At 46.3% G+C, this 16,243-nt stretch overlaps 1 protein-coding gene across 1 annotated transcript in view; it reads right to left on the bottom strand.

The window, feature by feature from the left end:
• Positions 1-15,241, bottom strand: part of SETD2 (SET domain containing 2, histone lysine methyltransferase) — a gene marked incomplete at its 3' end in the record, with an annotated part of 62,293 nt that extends 47,052 nt beyond the window's left edge. Inside the window, 3 exon segments of the mRNA XM_087712375.1 lie at positions 238-4,655; positions 5,414-5,429; positions 15,096-15,241. Coding sequence (XP_087568501.1) covers positions 238-4,655; positions 5,414-5,429; positions 15,096-15,121 — 4,460 coding nt within the window.
• Between the last annotated feature and the right edge of the window lie 1,002 nt (positions 15,242-16,243).

Here is a 16,243-nt window from a genome sequence, read left to right as displayed (position 1 = left end):
AGGAGATGGTGTGTTTTAGTTTCACCTTAGCCATGAAAGCTGGCTGGGTGACTTTGGGACAATGAGTCCTAGTTTCACCTTAGGCACAAAAAGTGACTGGGCAAATTTTCTGTAGAGTAATCTCTCTCAGCCCAATCCACTCCACGGGTTGTTAAAACATGAGAAGAAAGTTGCGATGGACACAAGTTATTTGTAGAAATAATGAAGATGGGATACAAATAAATAAATAAATGTTACCTTTCTGTCAGATACACGTTTTCTTCAATGAGGTCGAAGTAGCAGGGCATTTTCCCTTCCTTCGCATACTCCTTCCAACGCTGGGGGTCCCGGAAGTCTTCCATAAAACACAACGGACGACCCGTCGGGGAACCCTGGGGCAGGATGGCCAACGGCTCACTCTCTGTTTTGATTTTCTTCCTCTCCTGGGAACCCCCGTCACTCTCCGAATCGCTCCCCAAGTCGGTTATTCTTTTCTTTAATGGGCCCCGTTCCTTCATGTCGTTTCTTTCCATCGCCTTCGCCCCTTGTTCTTTTCTCTCTCTCACCGTCGGGAAGTCCTTAGCTGAGTTGCTGCTGATCTCATGGGCCTGTACTGACCCCTTTTCCCTGGGGTCCCGTGACTGGAACTTCACAGACTGGTCAGGGAAATAGAGCTGGCTTTCGTCCACCCATCGGTCCACTTCTTCGTACTCCTCGTGATCCTCAGTGAGCGAATCGGGGACCTGTCCTTGGAGACGCTCGTAACTAATGGCAGAAGGTCGGCTGGTCAGTCTTGGATCCCAGTAGCCATTGTCAGGCCAGTAGTTGTTAGACCCCATGTACGGGACTGGGGGCGGGGGATAAATATATCCTGGGAAAACTCCATAGCTACTATCAGGTTGTTGGTACGTGGTGCTGGGCTTCTCTGGTTGGGAGAAATCCCACCCCAAACTCCCCAAGTCCTCCGTCGAATGAAAGCCATCCTCCCGCGAGAAATCGGCAGGATGGGAAGGTCCCGCAAAAGTAGACCTCCCCTGCCTACGGTCCAATTTGGAGACGCCAGCCATTGCGTTGGTCATTTCAAAACTGGAAAGGTAGTGCAGATCTTCTCCCTGGGACACGCCGACCGACCGAGTGACCGAGGTCGTCTCGTTGTAGACGATTCTCTCGTCTGGCTTGTGGAAAGAATCGGTAGCTGGTTCGGAGTGGCTGGTGCTGTCCACATCGTCGCTCTGAGGCTGGGAGGCCTCCGGCTGAGGGCCCCCGGACCCGTCACTTCTCTTGAGCTCTGTCGACGTTGCTAAGCTTCTCTCTGACTCTCTAGAAGGCAAAGTTCTGGTTTCGATTGGCAGGTTGTTATTCAGTTCCAAGCTATCCGGCACATCTTCACAGAACGGCTTGGTGGACTCGGGGCGGCTTTCTTCCCAGGAGTCCACGTAACGCCGATTACTCTGGCTATTCCGTGAGGAACAGGAGCTGCTCTCTTCCAGGGTTAGGGTGGAATTCTTCGGAATGACCACCACAGATTGAAGGCGGTTTCTGGGAACGCTGCTATCGTCCGAATCGGAGTCCTCCGTATCGCTCTCGTCACTCGGATGCTCACTTGCGCTTTCAGCCGTATCAGAATAATCTTCGTTGTGGACGGAAGAGATTTCTGGAGTATTGCAGCTGCTGCCGTATCTGGGCTCTTCTTCTATGGTCTCTGTTTCTTCTACGGTGACAACAATGTGACAAGAAGGAGACAACACTTCCGAAAAGGTGGGTTCCATCAGAGACTCCTCTTTGTCTTTCATCACCAAAACTCCAGGAGTTGGTCTGTCTAAGTCGGACATCATCCCTTCATCAAAGACCGCTTCCTCTTTCTCCTCAAGTTCTTCCTTCTCAGGAACCTCCTCGGGTTCCTTCACTGGCATCTCTAAATAATAGCAATGCTCGTTTTTCAAAGGAGATTTTGCTTCTTCAACAACAGAATCTGCAGGCAGGACATCTAACTCAAGGGCAACTTCAGGGCACGTTAAGACTTCTTTAGCCGTCTGCTGGACGGGTGTCTCCAGATGGAGCGCATTTTCAGAACCTGGTTGTTGCTGATTGTCTACTTCCACAATATACTCGTCTGTTGTCAGACCTCTGACTGGCGTGGGCTCCGCTGAACTGAAACCTGTGTACTCCTCATTTTCCTGAGCCAACTCGGATGGGTTTTGATTCTCTACAGTAGCCGATGCGAATGTTTGAGCGGGGATCTCTGCGTGAGTGCCCACATAAGGTTCTTGAGCAGCTTCTGTGTCCACTGAAGGCTCCACTTCAATTTCAATTTCTGAATAAGACAAAGAAACAGAGGTGTCACCTGGCGAGTAGCAAGGGGCGGGATCTTTGGTTTTACAAGAGGAATCTGTTGGATCGCTCCCTTCTTTAGACAAGGTTTTACAGTGACTGACCTGCTTGGTGAAAGATGATACACATTCAGGTGAAGAAGGATTTGAAACCTCCATTTTTACTTCCAGCAACTGGACGTTGGGTTCACCAGAAAAAGTGACAGACTCGTCTGGATTGTGTCCTTTGGGTGGGGACAGGGTTTGGAGGCCGTTTGATGACAGCTTAGGACTTTTGGCTCGAGGGGGTAGCTCAGACCCATCTAAACCATCATCAGAAGACAGGTCGATCTCTTCTACTTCTTCAAAGGAAGAGGACAACCTCTTCCGGGTCCCCCTGTCTGGGGACCCATTTACATCCAGTTCTACTGGAGAAGATGTTCTTAATTGCTCATGTCTACCTAAAGATCCCGTGTCCTTAATACTGATATGGCTATCGATTCCTGCAAGTTCATTTACCATAGAAAGAGGAGAACCCGTTTTTGATTCATCTAGTTTTCTGAACGTCAGTGAGTCACTGAACTGGCTTACTGGAGAGACAGTCCTCTCCACTTCTGGCTTCTGGGTAGGAGCGGTTTTCATTTCACAGCCTGATACACCAGAAGTCTCCGAGTCTACACAATTAGACTGATCTTTGACGTCCTCAGATTCTGTACAACAGAAAGAACTCTTAAATTTATCTGACTTGGGCGCAGATGTCTTGGAAGAGGTGGACTTGGATCGGGACGAATTCCCGCCACCTTCTGCTTTAGAATGGGAGGCTTCCCGCCGATGTCGTGGCTCGTTGACGGGCGAGGACCTTTTCGATACGTCACTTTCTGAAATCCTCCGTGTTTCTCTTTCTGACCTGGCCTGCTTTCCTCTTCTCTCCATGTCAGGATAAGTGGAATCTGTCTTGCTGCTTTCCCTCTCCGACTTTGAGTAAGAGGACGAGGTCCTAGAATCTCTGTAAGATGAGGAATGAGAAGACGCATGCCTTGAATCTGTAGACAATCTAGAATGCACCCTCCGATACTCTTCTTCCGAATCAGAACTCTCTCTCACCCGGCTGTCCACGTAAGAACGGGAGTACCGTGTCTTCTCTCTGTACGGTGAGCTTCTGGGGTATCTCCGATCAGAATCATAGTAATGGGACCGCTCAGATCTAGAATAAGACGAGCTTGTTCTAGAACCCCTTTCAGATCTAGAACGGGAGCGGGAGCGGCTTCGCCTCCTCTCCCTCTCTGATCTGGACCGTGAGGAGTACCTCGAATCTCTCTCCGATCGGGAATAGCTGGAATATTTGTCATCCCTTTCCGATCTAGACCGCGAAGAGACCTTTGGTGGCTCTTCCATTTTTGAAGCCACAGAGCTTTTCCGTGAATCCTTTTCCTTCTCCGAACTGGCTGCTGCTTTGATTTCGTGGGACCGCTGACTTGAGGAGGTCCTCACCGAGTCTTCATCTGATTCAGATCCTGGCAACGCCCCCTCTGACAATGAGAACTTCCTCCTCGGCTTCTTTGAACTTGGCGTACCTTTGGAGTTGTCTGCAATTTCTTCTTCCTTCCCAATGTGGGAATGCCTTTTCACCAATGCTGGTTCGGCTTCCTCGGAAGCACCCGGAGCCAGATGTTCTTCAGAGTCCCCCAGCACAGTGTTTTGTAGTTCCAAAGCCTGCTGCGGTGGGCTGGGTGATGGTTCTCTTATCATTCGGATGATGGTTTCTACAGGGGATGTCAAGGGAGGGGTAACAGGGTCTGGTATTGCAATTTGGGGTGCACCTACTGGAATCAGCACTGGTGTGGGAGTTGATTTTATCTGTGGAGGGGGAGGCGGTGGGGGGAAAGGGGGAGGAGGGGGAGGAGGCGGGGATGACGGCATCTCCCCCAATTCTGCTACAGCAACTGGCAGTGGAGCTACTGGGACCGGTGGCAATGCAGAAGCCGGGAAAGGTTTCGTGGTCACGTTTAGCAAATGTTTCTTGAAATGAATCTTGCCTAGTTCCGCCTTCGGCTTCGGGGGAGAAAATTCCTCGGGGGTTCCCAAGGGATCGCCGAGTTCTGGTTTCAGCTTAGAAATGAAGTCACTTGGAAGGGGCGAAAGCGACGTGCCTGGGCTCTCGCTGGACTTCTCGTTCCCCAGGGCGGCCAGAAACCGGTTGGGCAACGTCTTCTTGGTAAGGCTGAAGCTGAAGGACACTTTCTGCCTCCCTTGTTCCTCCAGGTTCACTTTTGTCCGGGTGCCTTTTGGTAAGAAACGGCTCGACGCCACTCCTTTGAAGACGGAGCCCTTGAGAAAGCCGGCCTTCTGGGCATTTTCGCTCTTGCCCTGAAAGGCAAAACAGCAGCCAGTTAAGAGCTGTTCAGTTTTGGAAAAAAAAGAGGAGTGAATAAAAGAAATACTGTGACCCAAAGAAAAGCAGAATCTCCCAGATAAGATGGCAGGCCAAGTTGGTTGACTAATAATAGATTTTCGTATCTGTGATTTTCCTTTTTAAGGTTATTTGGCTAGTAATTAATTTGGCTAGCAGAGGTAGTCCCCGATGTACAACAGTTTGTTTACCAACCGTTCAAACTGACAATGGCACTGAAAAGCGTGACTTATGACTGTTTTTCACACTTACAGCCATTCTAGCATTCTTCAGGGTCACGTGATCAAAATCCAGACGCCCCGCCTCCCCGGGGTCACATGATCCTCTTGGGCAAAAAGTCAAAGGGAAGCCAGATTCACTTAATAACCGTGTTACTGACTTAAGCAGTGAACCATTTAGCAACTGTGGCAAGGAATCTCACAAAATGGCACAAAAACGCACTTCACAATTGCCTTGCTTAGCAATGGGAACTTTGGCCTCAACTGTGGCCACCTATTAGGAGAGGATATCTCAAGCATCCTACTGAGGGACATGGAAGGAAGGGTAAAAGTTTGTTTGTATTTTTTTTTTTACTTTTGACCCATTCTTTTGGCCACTTTTCCTCTGATGGCCGACTCCTGGCACATGTCAAATCTTTCTTTCCAGACACCCGAAACAGAACAAAAATCCCCCTCACGTTCCCACCAAAACAGAAGTGGAGTAAGTTAGTGCTTACATCACTGTCTTCTTCCCTGTTGTGATCCAGATGAAACCGTACAAAGGGGGAGGGGAGAGAGAGGGAGGAGGAAAAAAAAATAAGAGAAAGCATGAAAACTTTAAAAGTGGTGGTGGGCGACCAAAATGCCTGCTTTACAGATTTAAAAACTTTCACTTGTGACGAATGCTGATTTTCAATGAGGACAGGCAGTAACCTGGCTCACTTACAAACTCTCAACATGATGCTATTTCCCCAGCCCTGTTATGTGTCACTCCAAAACAAAAACAAAAAACAGTATTCTAGGACCTCCCTTCAGTAAATCCTTGGTTTTTTCCCCCAGCAAAACTATCCATTTTCAAGGACGTGTGCGGTCATACCAAGAGTCCAGCAGAGCAGCACCTTTCCTTCCCAAACTATTTATTTATTTAGGGGATTTATACAGCTGCCCACTCACAGCGATTCCGGGTGGCTTACAAATAATAAAAGCCTAATATAAAAAGAATAAAAGCGAAACACAAAGTATCTCGAGGGCCTTCCACTGTAACAATTCTTCCGATATCAGAAATGTGAGCCACCTCCAAGGAGGAAGAGGGTCTGGAAATGCCATTTTCCAGGAACTTTTACATGCGTTGATAGGGTAAACCTTGTTACAGCAAATTGTGGCACAAGTCTTGCAAAACAATTTTTCTCCTGGTTCCTCATTCCGGAATCCCAACGCAATCCAAAGAATTCAGCTTCTAGTTTTACTAAGAGAAAGCAGTGGAAAAGGAAAATATTGGGGAAAATAAAACAGGAAAAGAATCGTCTCATGCAGGCAGTCACTGATTTACAACCACAACTGGGAACTTCCGTCACTTAATAAGGCAGTTGTATATACAGATAGTCCTTGACTTACAACTATTTCTTGAGTGTCCATTTGAAGTTATAATGGCACTGAAAAAAGTGACATGATAGTTTTTCATACTTATGACCCCTGCAGCATCTCCATAGTCACGTGATCAAAATTCAGATGTTTGGCAGCTGACTTGTATTTATGACGGTCGCAGAATCGTGATCCCCTTTTGCAACCTTCTGACAAGCAAAATCAACGGGGAAGCCAAATTTGCTTAACAACTGTGTGACTAAACAACTGAAGTGATTCACATAACAGTTGTGGCAAGAAAGCTCAGAAAATGGGGGGAAACTCACTGAACTGCCTTGCTTAGCAACCTAAATTGTGGGCTCAACTGCAGTCGTAAGTTGAGGAATACCTGTACGGCAGGAAGGCCACAACAGCAGCAAAACTGACCTCAGCTGAGATCATTCACATTGGGTGTCATCCTCAAAATTACCCCAAGTTTCAAAGAATACACTTCCACCATCATTAAATCCAGCTTTTAAACCGGGATTGCCATTACACAGCTGCTGTTGGTTGCTGTTGAAGAGTGTTTTTTTTTTTTTTAAGGAAAATGGCTTTCAAATTTTCATCAAGGATAAATGACCTGCTAAGCTAAATGGCATGCTTATTTGTTTTCAATCTTTTTTGCAGATGGTTACAGACAAAAAAGTTTTTAGTTTGTATGAATTGTTTGTAATTTTAATCCGGTTTTAGGATATTTTACTATGTGCATATTTTATGATATTGTAAGCAGCTCAACTCACCTGGCTAGATAAGATCATGAGTGCTAAAAAGAGAAAGTGGTTTGATGCAAATGCCCCTTCTGGCACTGATGATGTTCCCTACTTGGGTCATGAAAGGTCTGTAAGAAAAACCACCAGCTCAGAGAGCACCGAGGACCCTCCTCCCCCCCCTCCTTGCAATCCCCCTCCCCCTCCTTGCAATCCCCCTCCCCCTTCCTTCTAGCACTGATGATGTTCCCTAGGTGGATCATGAAATGTCTGCAAGAAAAACCACCAAGCTCGGAGAGCACCAAGGACCTCACTAGGAGGAGAAAAATGAAACTCCAGGTTCTTGAGATGTGACTTAAAATTACACTTTATGCAAGCAAATAATCTCTTTCTATGCCATAAAAACATGGTGAAAAACCCAGAAATGTCCTCAGTCCCAACGTCACCCACCAGCTTGAGGCAAAAGCTGAATAATCAAAAAAAACTTCTTTGAATTTAAAAGAAACCTCCTTTGAGGAATGAAAAATATTACCGCTACTAAAATCATCAGCTGGTATTCTCTTCCTCCTAATTCCTTTTCACTAAGAGTCCTCAGATCTATTTTCTTTCTTACTTCTTGGAGGATATCTGCTGACTTGCTAATTTTAATATTCTAAACCATCCTCAAATCAATTTCGTTGGTCAAATTTCTTCCTGGCTGACTGGGTAATTCTGGGAGTTAAAAGTTCACACATCTTAAAGTTGCCAAATTTGTGAAACACTGTTTTGGAGGAATTGATAAGTTACACAAATCATACTATGTACTATTGTTAATACAGTTGTCCTTTAAAATACATTCTATTTATTTATAACGCCCAGTTTTAACAGGAAAGATGGTATCGCTGTAAAGTTGCTTACTCTGCATAGAAGTGATAATCCAGCATACTAGATCAAAACTCACTCAAAAATTGTCTTGCTCAACGATCGAAATTTTTGGACCAATTATGGTCATAACTGGAGGACTAAATGTTAATTTAATTTTTTTCCTTATGCACAAAGTCCCGAAAAATTTTTTTGGGAGGGGGGGGGGGGGAAAGAGGCAGGATAGGCAAAATGTTACCTGGAAAACGGCTGGTGACAATTCTGCAAAACATGGAATCGTTCTGATTAGAAAATGACAGCTAAAATAAAATCGCCCAGCCCTGTAGATTATTTATGAAAGGGGAATTCCCTTGATCTGAACAGGTCACCTGGGCTAAAAAAGAAGCTTCTGAATCTCGTGTGTGTGTGTGTGTGTGTCTCCAAGGAAGCATGAAAAAGATGGCCAGCTACACCACCATGGTGCATTCGAGCTGGTTGCTGTGGACACAGCAAACAGCATTATTTGCTTGAGAAAACCGACAATGTGGCCAGGAGAGGCCGGTTTGCCAGCAGATCAGAATCGCCACTAAACCTGGAATCGGTGGGACACAAGTGATGTGGAGGAAAATACAGAATTCTAAAGGCTCAATAAAGTCCGATTTGCAGGCTGTATGAAAAGTTCCGATTTTCCAGAATAAAACAAACAAACAAAAAAAAAACCAGGGATATACAAGCAGTCCTCAATTTACAATACTCAGTGACTGTTTTGACCACGGCACTGGGAAAAAGGGAGTTATGACCCTTTCTTTTTCACGCTTATGACTGCAGCATCCCTCCCCATGGCCACGTGATCAAAATTCACGCGCTCGACTCATATTTATGAGGGTTTCGCGGCATCCCTGGGTTCACGTGATCCCCTTTAGCAACCTTCTGCCAAGCAAAGTTGATGGAGAAGCCAGATTGGCTTCACAACCTTGTTCCTAGCTTAACAATGGCAGGGATTCACTTAAAAACCATCGCGGGGAAAGTTCGTAAAATGGGGCACAGCTCACTTAACCAATGCTTCGCTCAGAAACAGAAATTTTGGGCTCAGTTGTGGTCCTAAATCAAGGACTATCCATACCTCCCAAGTCTCGACTGTATAGACCCGTGATGGAAAACCTATGGCACAGGTGTCACGCATAGCCATTTGTTAGGGCAGGCAAGGCGTCGCCCTGTCAGCTGACCAGTGCGCATGGGCCAGCTGACTTTGGCCTTCTTTTGAGGCCGTTTTTCACCCTCCGGAGGCTTCCCTGAAGGCTTCGGAGGGGAAAAAAATGCCCTACAGAGAAATGAGAAGTTACCGTTCCCGAAAGTCCGGTTTGCCCGTGGAGCCGGATTATCGCCCTCCGGAGGATTCAAGGAAGCTCCTGAAGCCTCTAGGGGGAGGCTGTTTTCGCCCTCCCCAGGCTCCTAGAAAGCCTCTGGAGCCTGGGGAGGGCAAAAAAAGTGTGCCGAAAGCATATTTGTATATGTGTGTGTGTGTGTGTGTGTGTGTTTCGCACTGTCATTCAGGCACGGTGTCACACGCATAGGATTATAGGTGTGGCACGCCCGTGCACGACCCCCCCCCCCCGTGCTCCCCCTGCTTTTGGCACGCGATCTAAAAAAGGGTTAGCCATCACTGGTATAGACCAGTGTTTCTCAACCTTGGCAACTTGAAGATGTCTGGACTTCAACTCCCAGAATTCCCCAGCCAGCATTCGCTGGCTGGGGAATTCTGGGAGTTGAAGTCCAGACATCTTCAAGTTGCCAAGGTTGAGAAACACAGGTATAGACAATCCAGGTGTTGAGAGGGCACTAATTCTCCATGGCTTGGGCCAAATTCCATATGTTGCATTCCACCCATAAAAAACCAGACCCATCATGTAAAAATAAGGCTTCCAAACTTTCTCCTTAAAGCAGGGGTCTCCAACCTTGGCAACTTTAAGCCTGGTGGACTTCAACTCCCCAGAATTCCCCGGCCAGCAAAGCTGGAGAAATCTGGGAGTTGAAGTCCACCAGGGTTAAAGTTGCCAAGGTTGGAGAGCCTTGCCTTAAATGATACTTCACTACTACCTCTTTGTTCCAACATCTTGCAAAATCTTTGCAAGTCAGAGTGCGCGATGCAAGACACATTGCAGAGCGTCCTTGACTTACAACCGCAACAGAGCTCCAAAATTCTGCTTCAAAGCAAGGCGGGGTGGTGGTGGTTCAGTGAATTGCACCTCGTTTTACAACATTTTGGCCACACCGGCTAAGTGAATCATGCAATCGTTAAGCGAATCTAGCTTCCCTGTTGTCTTGTTAGAACGTCGCAGAAGGGGACGTTCATGTGATTCTGGGACTGTCACAAAGACTGGTCACTTACCACGTGACCGAATCTTGATCATGTGACCGCAGAGATGCTGCTGCAGCAGCTGTTAAGTGTGAAAAATGGTCGCATCAACTTTTTTCAGTAATGTTGTAACTTCAAATGGCCACTAAATAAATGGTTGTAAGTCGAGGACTACCTAAGGTGTCATCAAGAGGGAGGGGGGGGCAGGAAATGAAAAAGTGCAGATGTCAAACGTTCTCCCTGATGCACTATAATCACTACCACATAATTGCAGCAATGGCTGGGCTCTGTTTAACTCACTTTGCCAATTGTGTTTTGCAACTAGCAAACGGTTGGGCTGAAAGCTGAAATTACCAATTAATACTCCCTCCAGGGGAGGGGGGTGGAAGGAAGCAAGAGATAAGAGGAGCCAAGGGAGGATTGGAAAAAAGAAACAACGCAAAATTTTGTCCATCCGCTCACACACCCAAGGCTGAAATCGCAAGAAAATGCTGCAAAGATGGGAGCTAAGCAGGGAAATTAAAATGTAAATCGTATTTCTGATTCTTCCAGCATTGGGTTCCGCTGCCCTCCCAATGTTACCCAGTCTCTGAAAAATCCTCCTGCCCATTAGGACTTATCATAGTGACTGAAGTTACAGTGCCACAGAAAAAAAGGGAACGTCATGAGCGTTTTCCACACTTACGACTGTTGCAGCATCCCTGTAATCATGCAATCCCAAATTTGGACCCCTGGCAACTGACTCCTATTTATGACAGCCAGTGTCCCGGAGCGGGTCCCGCGATCCTCTTTTGCGACGTTCTGATGAGCAAAGTCAACAGGGAAGCTGGATTCGCTTCACAACCATGGGACCATCTTAACAACTGCGGGGATTCCTGTAACAACCGTGTCAAGAATGATCGCAAAATGGGGTGGAACTCAATCAACGGCTGTCTTACTTAGCAACAGAACTGCCTGGCTCCATTGTGGTCGTAAGTCGAGGAGTGCCTGTAATCTAAATGCAAGCTCTCCATCACGGAGCCCTTAAGTCTCTGGCAGCCCAGCGAGCCTTGTGACTCCAGCGTCTGAACCGAGAGATCCAGGCAGTCCTTGATTTATGACCACAACGGCGTCCAAAATTTCCATCGCTAAGGCGGCAGTTGTTAAATGAGGTGCGCGCCACTGTGTGACCTTTTTTTGTCACAGTTGCTAAGGGAATCACTGAAGTTGTTAAGTGATTCGCGTGGCTTGTTTAAAGTGAACTTGCTGGGTGGAAACTTGCAAATGGTGATCATGTGACCCCGGAGAGGGGGGGGGCACATATACATGCCAGTTGTCATGCACCCAAAGTTCGAACCCGTGACTGTGGGCGTGTGGCAATGGCCATAAAGGTGAAAAACACTCACTAGGACAACTTTTTTCAGTGCCGTGGTAACTTTGAATGGTCCTTAAATGAATGCTTGTAAGTCGAGGACTACCTGTATGTCATCAAGCAGCACCAAAAGACCTCCCTGCTCCACGCACAACCAGTTTGTTAGGCCACAACTGGGGAAAAAACGGACCCACAAGAGCCCATGAGAGAAGGCCACCTCACTAAATGGGGTTGCCAGGCTGCAGGTGGGAAGGTTCCTATTTTTCGAAAGGCAAAATGGTAGCTGGCAGACACCTATAAATTCTAGAAACAGAGTACAGAATTAACAGGGTTGGAAGGGACCCTGGAGGTCTTCTAGTCCAACCCCCTCCCCGCTCAAGCAGGAGACCCCACCTTCATTTATTCCGGATTAACACAAGGTGTTGAACTGGCTGAAGTGGACCATGATTTTTATTGCTTAAACTCTTGGGATCCGCGATCTGTCCAAGGAGTAAAATATTAACCAAGGACATTTCTGATCTGAGGCCTTGGTGAAACTGACCTGGAAATGAAAACCAACAATTCTGAAGGCAAAAAGAAATGCTCTTCAGTACTAAAAACGAGCTCATTTTTTAACAGAATAATTTATAGATATTTAAAAGGTGGGGTGCTAATAAAGAAAACAAAAATAAATTTATTTTGATTCATTTGTATGCCGCCTTTATTATTTTTACAAATAACTCGTGGCAGCAAACACATCCAACTCATCCTCTTCCAATTCCTCCCCCCCACCAACAACGACCATGTGAGGTGGGTTGGGCTGAGAGGGAGGGGCTGACCCCAAGTCACCCAGTTGGTTTTCATGCCTAAGGCAGGACTAGAATTCACCATTTCCTGGTGACGGGCCAGTCACTCAGCCAGTTTTCATACTTAAGGCGAGATTGGAACTTATCTCAAATTGGGATGCACTGTGTATGTCTGTGTACATATTTGCTGGCCTCCCGCCATGAATTGTGAAGGAGGGAGGGAAGGAATTTGGGGCAGCACATCCTGAGGGCCTGGCGATGAGGAGGCGAAGGGCCGGAGGGGAGGCATGTTGACAAAACAAGGCAGCCACCAAGGACACCTGGCTTGGGAACCGAATGGGAGGGTGCCGTCAGAGGCGCCAAAGGACCCAGCCGTCCCCAAAACATCCCAAAGGCATCCGATTAGACCCTGAGGGACCGGCCAATGGAGGGGGAGGGCTAGGAAGGAGGGGGGGAAGATACTCACAGTTGGGGCAGGTCTTGCTTCTTCTCTTACAGCGTTACTCACAACCGAGACCAAGTGAAATAAGCTCGTTTCCATTTGAAAATGGAGTATGTGCCACAGCAGCCATCCGATAATAACTGAATAGTTTCACCTGTTTCCCACCTGCCTTTAAAAAACGAACCCCTTAAATGCAGTTGACCTTGCCTGCTTATAAAACACCGGAGCTGATTGCAGAACACTTTAGTTCCTCTGCCAGCCACCATTCAAAACTGCTTTCTGCAGCAATTATCCCAGTGAAGGGGGAAATATGTATGTATGTATGTATGTATGTATGTATGTATGTATGTATGCATGCATGCATGCATGCACTGCAGGCATGGCAGATTTGTCAGGTTCCAGCTAAAAAAGATTAAGACAAATACCCATTTCTGGATTTGCAAGAGAGCCCTTCACGCTTTTGGGGTTTTAGCTATCCACCTTCAGCAAAAGGAGGAAATAAGTATTGAACCTCTTTCTCCCTGCCAAGAAAATCTAAAGAAGTCAATCTGTGACTGCAGGAACTCCTTGACTTATGGCTATAATTTAGACCAGGATTTCTTTTGCTAAGCTAAGCGGCTCTTGAGCTGAATTGCATCCGGTTTTCTCACGGGGCGTTAAGCAAATCGTGCAGCCATTAAACAAATCCAGGTTTTTCTCCTCGTTGACTTTTGTTTGACGGAAGCCAGATGGGAGGTCGCGAATGAGGATCACATGACCCCAGGACACTGCAACTGTCGCTAAGTGTGAGTCTGAAACCAAACGCCCAAATTCTGATCACATGACTGGCGGGACACTGCAAGGGTCATTAAAGTGCCGATGTAGCTTCAGTCACTGCAGGAATGGTTTTAACTCGAAGACTAACTGCAGTATCATTCATTTAGTAACCACTAGGCGTTATAGCGGCATTGAAAAATGTGACTTACGACCGTTTTTCACACTTACAACTGTTGCAGCATCCCTATGATTGACATTCGGAAACTTGGCAACTGGCTCGTATTTATGACGGTTGTAGTGTCCCGGAGTCACGTGATCCCCTTTTGCGACCTTCTGACATGCAAAGTCAATGGGGAAGCCGGATTCACTTTACAACCAGGTTACTAAGTTTAACTGAAGCTATTTGCTTAACAACCGTGGCAAGAAAGGTTGTAAAATAGGGCAAAAGTCACTTAACAATTGTCTTGTTTAGAAAAGGAAAATTTGTGCTCAACTGTGGTGGTAAGTTGAGGACTACCTGAAATTTGCCTGTTAACTGTAACTTCCTGTAACGATCAACCATACGCTAATAATTTCCCCTATTTAAGTTCCCTCTGTGCTGGAAGCCATCTTCTCCAGCAAGCAAAAAGCATCTCCAAGACATAATGGGTTTTATTTCCGAATCGTGCTCTGCCTTTTTCCTGCCTTAAGATTGACACTCAGATCTCGCAGGCCCGCACCTCTTAAAAAATTTATGGAACTTGGAGAGCGAGGCCCGGAGGGAACAAATATTGCTCAAGATGCAATTCAGAGAGCAACTTAAAAATTCAAACACCAAACCATGTCCAGCTCCGTTTCACCTAAGCCAAAAAAAGTTACGATCATCTGGTTTTAAAAGGATGGCGGACGCCTTATAGGCCATGAAAGTGTGGAGCAGAAGTCGTTCCCCCAAATGTAACACATTTCAGTGGCCCTGTCTTTGCAAGACGCTACTTGCAATTTTGGAATTTATTTAAGCACCCACCACCCCACCCTGGCAAAAGATAAAGGGGAGGGATACGTTAAAAGGCAAAATTTATCTATCCCCTGCCAGTCTGGTCAAAATACTTAACATTTTAAAGTACAGGAAGGAGGAGAGAAGAGAAGAAGATAAGAGAAAGAAGGAAGGGGAAGGGAAAAAGGAAGGGGGAAAGAAAGGAAAAAAGGAAAGGGAGAGGAGAAGACAAGAACAGAGAAGGAAGAAAGGAAGGGAAGGACTAGATGAGAAAAAAAATAAGACAAGAGAAGAAGGGAAAGAATGGGAAAGGTGGGGAGGGGAGCGACTTCCTGCCAGTAATTCTACCCCAAAGAATTGTTGAATGTTGCCCGTTTCAACACCTGCTAAGCAAAGACATCCATTTGGGGAGGGGGGGGAGGGCTTGGAATGTTGAATTTAGGTTAGCAAAACAGAAGCTGAATTCCTCTTTTTTTTTGTACGATTAATTTCTGGAATTGAACAATGTTGCTCAGGCATCCACAAAAACAAGGAGAGAGTCATTTGCAAAAACAAAGGTTTACCCTATTGCCTTGGTCCAAGTTTTTACCTTTCTACCTCTTCAGACCCATCCATATTCTTTTCAAAGATACACCTGTGGTCCCTTTCCACCTCAGAGGTGTCTGCAATTTCAGCGCTGCTAGATGCATTAGCTTTTTGGTGTCCACTGGGATCCTTCAGTATGAAAGCCGTGCTATGAAAAATAAAACAGGATTCAAGAGAAACAGTTGAGGTTACACGTGCAGGTGAGCGAGGGGAGAGAGAGAGAGAGAAAGGAAGGCTGAGCTGCTGAAACCCATTTTTGCCAGGCAGCCCAGTTCCCCTCAGTGCAGGGATTAACAGAACGACAAGAGTTGGAAGGGACCTTGGAGGTCCTCTAGACCAGTGTTTCTCAACCTTGGCCACTTGAAGATGTCCGGACTTCAACTCCCAGAATTCCCCAGCCAGCATTCGCTGGCTGGGGAATTCTGGGAGTTGAAGTCCGGACATCTTCAAGTGGCCAAGGTTGAGAAACACTGCTCTAGACCAACCCCCTTGCTCGAGCAGGAGGCTCTGTACCATTTCAGACAAGGGGTTGTCCTACCTCTTCTTGGAAACCTGCAGTGATGGAGCACCCACAACTCCTGGAAGCAAACCGATTCATTGTTCTCACTGTTGGGAAATTTCTCTTTCATTTCTAGGCTGGCTCTCCCCTTGATTGGAATTAATGCACTGGGCCCAAAGGACTATCAATAATGCATTCTTTAAATATCAAAAAAGATGTGGGTGCTTTTGTCCTCTACTCAGGGTATTTATCTTTTAAAATTGTCTGTAAGCCACCCAGAATTGCCATTATCAGTGAGGGGTGGCACATACATTGAATAAATAATACTGATGAAGTCCCACAAATTCACAACTAACTCTCTCCTTCATACAGGCATGTATTAAAGTCTAATTTCTGAATGCCATTAGTTCAACCATGCCTCGAGACAATATAAAGCATCCTTTTGTGTAATAAAAATGAAAGAAAATTGGGTACAACCTATCAAGAATATAGGTAGTCCTTGACTTACAGCAAGCAGTTCATTTAGTGAACATTCAAATTTACGCCACTTAAAAAGTGACTTATGACCATTTTTCACACTTACAACCACTCCCATTGCCACGTAATCAAAATTCAGACCCTTGGCAACTGACTCATACTTATGACGGTTGCGG

The sequence above is a fragment of the Thamnophis sirtalis genome, unplaced genomic scaffold (assembly GCF_051295495.1).
Source record: "Thamnophis sirtalis isolate CommonGarterSnake01/CBP01778 unplaced genomic scaffold, rThaSir2_p1.2 scaffold_4, whole genome shotgun sequence".
In the NCBI taxonomy this organism is placed as follows: Eukaryota; Metazoa; Chordata; class Lepidosauria; order Squamata; family Natricidae; genus Thamnophis; species Thamnophis sirtalis.
This window is presented reverse-complemented; position numbering and strand designations above follow the sequence as displayed.